At 51.7% G+C, this 9,971-nt stretch overlaps 1 protein-coding gene across 2 annotated transcripts; it reads left to right on the forward strand.

The window, feature by feature from the left end:
* The first annotated feature begins 6,789 nt into the window (after positions 1 to 6,789).
* Positions 6,790 to 9,660, forward strand: FEZF1 (FEZ family zinc finger 1). Of its 2 annotated transcripts, XM_007471295.1 has the most exons (5): positions 6,925 to 7,408; positions 7,559 to 7,780; positions 8,001 to 8,135; positions 8,392 to 8,524; positions 8,963 to 9,329. In XM_007471295.1, the coding sequence occupies exons 1-5, from the start codon at positions 6,980 to 6,982 to the stop codon at positions 9,298 to 9,300; spliced, it is 1,257 nt and encodes a 418-aa protein (XP_007471357.1). In that variant the 5' UTR covers positions 6,925 to 6,979; the 3' UTR covers positions 9,301 to 9,329. The 2 variants fall into 2 exon arrangements, with proteins under 2 accessions (XP_007471356.1, XP_007471357.1); XM_007471294.1 differs by having other exon boundaries at positions 6,790 to 7,780; positions 8,963 to 9,660.
* The last annotated feature ends 311 nt before the right edge of the window (positions 9,661 to 9,971 follow it).

A 9,971-nucleotide genomic window follows, 5' to 3' on the forward strand; every position in this document is an offset into this window, starting at 1 on the left:
AAAAGAGGGGCCGGCCAGTGGCTGAGCGATTCCTCCCGTTCGGGACTGGGGAGGCCTGCTGGAGGTGGCCGCGGGGGCATTGTGCTCTGGGGACAGCCGTCCCATCTGCTCCTTTGAATGGGGGGAAAAAAGGGATTGACAGGGACAGCTCAGGAACCCGAATAAAAGGACAAATTGGAGAATGGGCCGAGAGGCGAAGGTAGAAGGAAGATGTCTTAAAACAGGAGAATCTAGTTAGAAAATTCTCTCTCATCCCCAGGACTTTCAGAAGACTCCAACTAATTGTAAGGACAAGCGAAACGGCTCTGAAAGGAGGATTCGCGGGGTTGGGGGGCGAGGAGTGGGCACGAAAATACGGTACGGGAATGGACGTGACAGGTTTGGGGAGAACACAGTGGTGCCCCCCCTTCGCCCCCATTTAAAATTGGCTTAAGAAAGTGTTTGCTGGGAAACTCAAAATGACAGGCAAAACTAGTAAAAAAGATGCTCTAGTTCCTTCTTGGGCGTGCCACAGCGTCAGGCCTGTTTTCTTTCACCTGACATCTAGATTAAATGACCCCTCAGTTACACTCGGAGTCGTCAAAGCAAGTCTATTAGCGAATGTTCTGTTCAAAAACTTTTCAAACAGAAGTTCTCTGCCATCTGTTACTGGGTCTTTAAACCCGATCCGGCAGCCCCTCCCCCCTTCCGAAACTCTTTGGAGACTCCCCCCATTCTCGCAGCCTAGGGGAGGACGGAGAGGGAGCCGCGGGAGGATCCGCGGGGGTGCGCGGGGAGGGGGGGGGAGCGCGATCGAGCCCCGAAGGGGCCGCGGAGCCCGCGGGGTCGGTGGCGGTCCCCGAGGCCCGAGGTCAGAGGGACCGGGTCGGCGACCGCGCGATGCTGTTGGACCCGGCACCCCGGAGGCCTCGCCGGGGCCCGGAGCCCAGCTGGACGCGCACCGCACCGCGCGGCGGGCGGGAAGGGAAGGTCGGGCTGGACGAGTGGCGCCCCAGGTCCCAGTCCCCTCCAGGCGCCAGGCGCCATCGCCCCCGGGCCCCTCCAAGGCTACAGCACGGAGCCGGGTCGCCCTAGGCCTTGCCAACGTCAGTTTTACTGTTTGGGACTCGGAAGCAAGGGTCAATGAGTAGAGAGCCCGGCCGGCCGGGCCGGGGAGAGTGGGTCCGTTTTTCTGTTTCACTTCGGGCTTCTATCACCTCGCTCAGCGCGGGCCAGCGCTTCGGGAGTGAGGAGGGCGCCCCAGCTCCCACGCCGACAGCCGGACGCAGTCTCCCTCGGAGGCCACGGCAGGGGGCGCCGAGGCCGCCGCTGTGATGGAGGCCCAGGCGGCCGAGGCAGAGGGTCGGCGCGGGGCGCTGCGACGGCCGGGGTCCGGGAGGAAACTGAATTCATAAACGGCTGTCAGAGATTTCTTGCCCAAAGATTTTGATTTACCTCGATTGCTTCTCCATTTCTCTAAGCACATTCTTTGTGTTATTTGAATGACCACTGTCGACTTTTATTTCGTGTGAGAGGTAAGAAAGTTTGAAAACAACATTAAAACCGCTCTAAATCTCGTGGGTAGTATCGAGGAAAGAGCAGCGCTGTGTTAAATATAGTTTTTATTTTGACCACAAAATGACTTTGAAAAAACTGTCTGGGGACTGTGGCAAAATGCTAATCGGCCAATTGCATAACGAGCTATCAGTGTAGGGCAAGAGAGCATACTTGGGGCATCCTCTTCTAATTGTCCACTTCCCGGGTTTCAATAACACCATTGTAAATTGCAAGTAAAACTTTGCTGGGTTTTGTTGCTTGACTTCTGGGCAGCTCCTCGAATATGTTGGAGAAATTGGGTTGCTTGTTTATAGACTTCTTTTTCCATCAAGTCCAGCCCTGAGTCGGAGCCTGGCAGTCTGGAGGGAAAACACCTCACAGGCCTGTGGGAACGGGTGAGAAAAAGCCCAGCATTAGTGGAGGGGCAGCAACAAACCCAGGGCAGGTGATCGGAGTCTGTAATGCCTGCCAGCTCATTACCAGCTCTCACCTTTGGGGCTCTTCATTTACTTTCACAAACTGACTTAATATGCAAATGCTGTTTTGAGGAGAATAATTTCACTAGGTTTAAGGGAAATCCTAGTATGAAAGAAATACTAACAAAGACCTAGAGATGAACAACAAGCCATATTCCCACCTCTCCGACCCCCAAAGAAAAGAAGGCTCTGCGAGTTAACTGATGCCTCCTATACTCCTAACCTGTGATACTTACTGCCTTTCACGCGCTATATGAAATTAGCAAGAATTCTTTATTTGCTACCAAACTAACTAAAAGCAAAAGCAGTAGCCTTAAATATGAACTTGTGGCCCATGTATTTGTTAATGTACTGTAAAGTTAGTTCTCACTGTGTATTCAGTAATTAATCAGAGGAACTCAACAAGACTCTTTCCTTGAACCTTGCAGACCCTTCCTATTTGTGTCCTAGTCCATCACCTGCCTCCGTCACACACAAGAAATAACAAAAGACCAGTCGGAGATAAAGACTGAGCAAAACTGTGGAAGAATTTAGGAATGTTTTTCCTCCTCTAGAAGGAAGGTACGTTGCCCTTGGTGCTATTTATTAAACAGGAAAAAGTGTGGATGAATCTGAATGCCTGGGAAAGGGGGGTCATCATAATAATAATCTTCTCTCCTTTTTTTTTTTTTAGCTTGCAGTAGTTAATAAGAAGCAAAAAGAAAGCTGGTTTGTTGCTTTTGAAAAAGAGGCCGGGGTGGTAGATGTTGTTGGAAAGGCCTGAAAACCTTAAAAGCGTGACCAGGGATGAATTAGTGCACTTGGCAGAAGGCTGAATAATTCCCAGTCCATTTTTTATTTTAAAAATAGTCAACAGTATTTGATGACATTAAAGAGAAGAGATTAAAACTTGTGGATTATTTGGCAATTGATGGTTCTGTTATATTGTCTTTTATTGCAGATTGCAATAATCATGACCAGAAACTTCATTTCCTTATGACAGGGATGTAAATCAAAAGCATGTGAAAATTATGCAAGTTCTTGAAAAATATCAAGAACATAGTTTAGGAAGCATTGAGATCAAAATCAGATTCCCCAGGAAAAAGAGAACTTTGAATTACTTTAGCGGAGAACTTCTTTCTTATTTTCTCTGAAAGTCTTAACTCGGAGCTTGTTACCTAGTCTCTTTGTACCAAAGGTTTCTCTGCTTCCCTTAGGACATCTCATGAAGGATAAACCAAACATTAAAACTCACCTTCCCCAAGGATTTAAAGTAGTAAGAGTAAATGAATACTGGCTTTCCGAGGCTGGGAAGGGGAGGGAACTTAATCATCAGCTCTGATGAGAAAGACGGGGGATTATAGGATTCTCCAAGAAAATCCAAAGAAACGATAACTGAGTTTCTATTTTGCCATTAACAATACAAACAAGTCTCCTTTGCATTCTTTTAATAAATAATTTTAAAGGGTTGAACTGATTTAGAAGCTTCTAAATTTGTCAGATAAGCTCTGCTTTCATTGGTGGTATTTTTGTTGTTATTTTTCAAATGTATTTGGAAAAAACCCAAAGTACTGGATAGATTTGGTAATAAAATGGAAGACTTGGCTGAATACATTGTGCATTTTAAGACAATCCTTACTTAATAGAGATTTTTAAAAATTAACATATAGTTTAGGTTTATATATATATATATATAGGTTAGGTTTTAAATGGAAAACACTCATCAACAAATGTTGGAATAAGAAGACCTGGATTTATAAAGAACCTCCTCGGTCTTTAGGATTAGGAAGCTCGGCACTAGTAAAGGAAGGGTATAATTGCTACTTTGCGCTATTTGTGTTACTCAAATGACACTATACTTTCAAACAACACCTGTCAAAAAGGCAAATCCCAAAAAGACCAGTGGAAAGCAAACTACTGAAGTATTAGCCGTACAAAACACGTATACCCCTTAGCCAATAATTTTCCTTTTTAGTTCACTGTCCAACGAAGGAGAAATTTACCGAGGTCAAACCAAGGCTCTTTTGGCGTTAAGGAGGAGGAAGTGGGGGAGGGGAAGAGGAGGGAGGGACACGCGACGAACACAAAACAAACTGGTGGCATTCAGTCAATAAGGCAGGTAACGCTCCGGAAGCGGGTGAGTTGTATATTTCAGCTGGGCGCTGCAAAGCTTTCCAGAGTCGGGCAGTTTCGTGCTTCTTTGCTTTTTCCTTTAAATCTGGCCCTGCCTCGGAGGAGGGCAGCAGGAGGGGGATTCTTCGATGCTGGGAAGCGGCAGGTAGGAAAGGAAACCTGATCCGCCCCCCAAAAGGCAGCAATTAAAGTCTTAATCGCGACCCATCTGTGGCGGGACCCGCCCCCACTTTCCCCTAGCAAAGCTGTCCGGCGCTCTTTGTCTGAGCAGGGGAGAAGAGACAGGTTCTGCGGCCCCAGCAGCAAACGGAAAGAAAATTTCCAGCCTGGGAGCACCCTGGGCGACTGCGCCTGGGCCTCAAACCGCCCCAAAGTGCCGCTGGGGGTGTGGCACCTCTTCCTGGACCCGGGCCCCACGCTCTGCGCTCGCCTCATTCTGCACTTCTCTACCGCTGCATCTGTCCTCCGAGCCCGACGCCACCTCGAGACCTGAAACCAGGCATTTGCAGGCTTGGTTGCTAAGGCCGGTCGCAACGGGACCTTTCCCCCACCTGGCCCTTTGGCTGCCTTCAACTTCCAGGCGGACTCGCGTCTCCTCCCCCATTTCCCCAGCGACTGGGTTTCCTCGCCACCCATCCAGCTGCTCTGCTTCGCGGTTGGGCATCGGGCGCGCTCCCGGCCCAGACTCACTCGGTTTCCACTCCTCTTGGCCAGCCGGGCGGGGGCGGGGCAGACCCCCCCCCAAGCAAAGCCAGAGAGAGTGGTCCCTGGCCTGTGCTGGGCAATGGGTTAGGGGAGAGGGACTGTTTTGAGGTCGATTTCCTCCGTTTGGGGTCCAGCTTTGCATCTGGTGTGTAATTTGGCCAGCGGCTCAACAATCCCAGGGTTTCTAGTCCGCTTGCATCCAGCCTCCCACTGCCGACCGTTTCCACCGCTCCTCCTGGAAGAGGACGCCCACACCCGCTTGGCCCGATGTCTGGCGCCCGTCACCACCCGTTCTACAAGCACCCACTCGGGGTAACTCACCAGGTAGACGGCACCCTGGACTGCAGCGGGCGGCCATTCACAGGGGCGGGCAGGCCGCAAGGCCCGGAGCTGGCATCTCTATGCTCTTCCTCTGCCTCCTGGCGCGGTCTCCCGGCTACCGCGTCCTCCCGGTGTAGCGGCTAGGGCACGCCCGGCACTAGCACACCTGGCCCCAGGGCTAAGCTCCGCACGATTGCAGGCTTGCCAAGGGGAGCGACGAGGACGGTGCGCGCTGCTGCTCCCGGCGCGCTCCGGGCGGCGCCCGCCTAAGCTATGAGAACCCGCGCTGCCGGAGTCGCTGCCACCGGAGCCTTCCGGGAACATCCCTTACTCTCTACAGCTCCTCCCCGGGAGTTTTGGCCCAGGCACCGGACCCGGAGGGCGCCTTGATGGGGGGCGTTGCGGGTCCTAGTCTCCGCGCGCTCCCTGGGAGGCGAAAGCGCGGCTGAGGCCGCGACAGGCATGCAGGCAGCTCGCGGTGCTCGTCGCCCCCGAGCGCACACACACCCTGGCTTGCCGCCCGCGCTGCTTTGAGGAGGCGCGCGGACACCAGCAGTCGGGAGGTTGGGGGAGGGAATCAATAGGTTGCTTCCCTTCTCTGCCCAACATTCAGGATTTTAAATGCTCCGAGAGAGCTCTAGCTGAGCGCAAGTACTGAAAGAAAGACTCTCTTTCCGGGCTCTCAATGGAAACGCCAAAAAGCGCGCGTGTGTGTTTGGTGGGTGTGGGGGGAGGGTGTCTAGTCCTAGCCGAGGTTTCTTTTGGTGTGACACCCGCTTATTCCTTGCAATTCCTCCTCAACTTTGTGGATGGAGCGTGTCTTTCCCAAGCTTAGGTCACGGCATCGCGCTCACAAAACCACAAACACAAAACAAGCCTCCCAAGGCCTTTAATTCTCAGGGGCTTTGCGGGGAGGCCAGTTACCTGCTGGCGTCTTCCAAATGGTCCAGACTCGGTTCAGGCCCCGGAGACTTCGGGATTCCAGGAGCCCTCAGCCCCAGGCCCTAGAGGAAGAAAGAGGACTGCGGAGGAGGCAGCGGGGCTCCGACCCGGGCCCACCTCGGGCCCGGCGGAACCATGCCAGGAAGGCTCGGATTTCTCTTGCCGGAGGCTTTCTGGCCGCGGCTTTCTAGAGCCTGGCGTTTGATAAATATAGCCTGGTGTTTGCCCCTGAATTCGAGTCTGTTTCCTTATTTAGTCCTTGTACAATGATTTTAGATGATGTCATTTAGAGCTAAACGAGAAAATTGATCTCAGATTTGCTTGGCCTCTAAAGCCCGGTTAAGCAGATTGAGAGTTAAAAAGACAGGAAAAAGCAAATTAGGGGGGGCCGACGCGGAGGGTAGCGAAGTGTCCGCCGGCGAGTGTGTGCGCGGAGGCGACGGTCCGCCGCGCCTGGGAGAGCGCCCCCGCCTCTTCTGGGCGGGGGAACCTCGCTCACCAATGAAAAGTAGTCACTGACTGCAGAGGAAAAAAAAAAAAGTTTTCCTGTTGAGTGTTGGAAGCGAATTGAGCAATTATCTAGTTTACCTTCTCCTCTTGGAAGTTAACGATTGGCGAGATCTTGGCTGCGTTATTGACACAACACTTTCTATTGATAGAAATAAGTAGTGATTGTCCCCGAGTCATTGGTGCGCCAAGAACTCTGCGATGGGCTGGCAGGAGTCCATTGGGCTGGGCAGGCAGGTTCGGCTGGTGATGCTGGGGAGGAGGAGGAGGCTGCTGGTGGTGATGGTGCCCGTCCCCCTCTCCGCAGGTCTGTGACAAGCAGGGAACAAGGCAACGACGGCGCAGCCCGGCCCCGGCTGAGGGACGCTGGAGACTCCGACATGGACAGTAGCTGCCACAACGCGACCGCCAAAATATTAGCGACCGCTCCGGCCCGGGGCAACATGATGAACACCTCCAAACCCTTGGCTTTCTCCATCGAAAGAATCATGGCACGCACCCCCGAGCCCAAAGCCCTGCCCGTCCCCCACTTCCTGCAGGGAGCCGTGCCCAAGGGGGACCCCAAGCACTCTCTGCATCTTAACTCGTCGATCCCCTGCATGATCCCCTTCGTGCCCGTGGCGTACGACACGAGCCCTAAGGCGGGAATGACGGGCTCGGAGCCGCGGAAGGCGAGTCTGGAGGCTCCGGCTGCACCTGCAGAAGCGCCTGCGGCGCCCGCGTTCAGCTGCAGCGACCTGCTCAACTGCGCGCTGAGTCTCAAGGGCGACCTGGCCCGCGAAGCGCTCCCGCTGCAGCAGTACAAGCTGGTAAGGCCGCGGGTGGTCAACCATTCTTCCTTCCACGCCATGGGAGCCCTGTGCTACCTGAATCGAGGTGACGGCCCGTGCCACCCGGCGGCCGGCGTTAACATCCACCCGGTGGCCTCCTACTTCCTCAGTTCCCCTTTGCACCCGCAGCCAAAAACGTATTTAGCCGAAAGGAATAAACTGGTGGTCCCGGCGGTGGAGAAGTACCCCTCGGGAGTAGCTTTCAAAGACTTGTCCCAGGCTCAGCTGCAGCATTACATGAAAGAAAGCGCCCAGCTCCTGTCGGAAAAAATAGCGCTCAAAACCTCTGACTTCAGCCGCGGCTCTCCTCACACCAAGCCCAAAGTTTTCACTTGCGAAGTGTGTGGAAAGGCAAGTACTGTGTAAGGGGTGGGAGGTGGCATTCCTTCCTTCCTCCCTTCCTTCCTTCCTTCCTTCCTCCCTTCCTCCCTCCCTTCTTTCTTTCCCCATTTAATTTTATTTTGTAATTATTTGTATACACTTGTTATAACGTTATCACCTCCCTCCCCTCCCTCTGCCTGGTTTGATCTCCAAGTGCCTGTTGAGCTAACCTGTTGTACTTGTGTTTAAGGTCTTTAACGCGCACTATAACTTAACCCGTCACATGCCGGTGCACACAGGAGCCAGACCCTTCGTTTGCAAAGTTTGTGGAAAGGGCTTCCGGCAAGCCAGCACCCTGTGCAGGCACAAGATCATTCACACCCAGGTGTGTTCGGCTGTCTCAATTTCACCTGGTTTATTTCCGAACGGTTTGTTTTTTTTTTAATGGCCGATAAACTCTTACTCTTTAGCGTAAGGTTTGTTTAAAATGTGCAGGCTGTAAGAGGGAGAAATGCCAGGTATTGTTTGCCTTTGTTTTGCTTAAAAGCGTGAGGGAGAGCATTACAGTGTTTCTGAGTTTTTCAGACTCCACTGACTAGCAAAATACCTTAACTTCTCTGCTTTTTCTCCTTTCCGCTTAGGAAAAACCTCATAAATGTAACCAGTGTGGCAAAGCATTTAATAGAAGTTCTACTTTAAACACGCATACCCGAATACACGCAGGCTACAAACCATTTGTGTGCGAATTCTGTGGCAAAGGATTTCATCAAAAAGGTATCGAACCCAGGAGGCGTTGTCTTTCGCAGTAGTCTTACCAAAAGCCCTCAGCTTTGGGGGATATTACAGAAAACGATTTGTTAAGTGCAGCTAGTTACCAGCGCATGTGTTGCCATTCCAACGTCCTACCCTCAAGTGCGATGAGTACTAGAGAAAGGCATGGCTCATATACAGAGGGGGCATTTCTTTTTAACCGCTTGTTCTCGTTTTATAGAATTGGATTAATAACTGTTGTACTAAAACGTGGAGGGAACGACCTCACTGCTGATGTTTAAAAATAAATTTGGGGAGCGAAGTGCAGGCGGGCAGCATAGAACTGCACCGGCCTTCCGAGCTGTGGCCCCTCTTCTCTAGACTCGTTGTCCTTCAATCGTCTGCTCCTCCCGTTCCAAGCTTTCTTTTCAGATCCACGTCCCTGTCATTTGTCTGTTTCAGGGAATTACAAAAACCACAAGCTGACCCACAGCGGGGAGAAACAGTTCAAGTGCAATATCTGCAACAAGGCTTTTCACCAGATTTACAACCTCACATTCCACATGCACACCCACAATGACAAGAAGCCCTTCACCTGCCCCACGTGCGGCAAGGGCTTCTGCAGGAACTTTGACCTCAAGAAGCACGTCCGCAAGCTTCACGACAGCGGCCTGGGGCTGCCCTGCACCTCTGCTGGGGAGCCGGGAGCGGACCTGTCCCCCCCTCTACAGCAGCCGCTGCCTGCGCCGCTGCCGCCCCCTGGGCCCCTGCAGCCTGGCCTCCCCCCGGGCCACCAGTGATCAAGGCCGAAGTCCCTACCCAGCCCCAGCCGGGGTCCCCACTACTGAGACAGCGGCGGAATAGAGCTGGACCTCTCTACCCAAGCTCACCTGTAGAACCCAGGGCATGTTGGGCCTTACACATTAGCGCCAACCAGAAGCCTCTGAATTCCCCGGCCTTTCGCCTCTTGCATGCACCTGCTAAATGGTTTTGTGTATTATATTCTATATAGGCACTAACAATTATGAGAAAATTTGGGGGTTTGTTTTCTGATTTCTTTTTAATTTGCAAAGAATGTTCATCTCGGGTGGAGAGATCGTGTTTGTTTTGTTTTTTAAACACAAATTTCTGCTGTATTTATTGAGATCTGTATTATCCTACCCGGGAATGCTGCACCATTTTAATTTTATTATTGTATATGTTTCCATTGTGTTGATTCTGTGGTCTCAAGATGCCTGCCGATTATTACCAGTTCCTCTTTCCCCTATTTATACATTGTGTTCTTCTTTTTCAAAAGGGCAGGGGGCGGTGAAAACTTTAAACATCTTGGAAAAGAAACCAAAAAAAAAAAAAAAAAAAAAAACCAATTCTGTGTGTATGTTATATATACACGCATAGATGTGTGTGCCTGTAAAGGCACAGTCCACATTCATCAGCACACACACACATACAAACACATACACATTAGATA

Source organism: Lipotes vexillifer, unplaced genomic scaffold (assembly GCF_000442215.2).
Source record: "Lipotes vexillifer unplaced genomic scaffold, Lipotes_vexillifer_v1.1 scaffold618, whole genome shotgun sequence".
In the NCBI taxonomy this organism is placed as follows: Eukaryota; Metazoa; Chordata; class Mammalia; order Artiodactyla; family Lipotidae; genus Lipotes; species Lipotes vexillifer.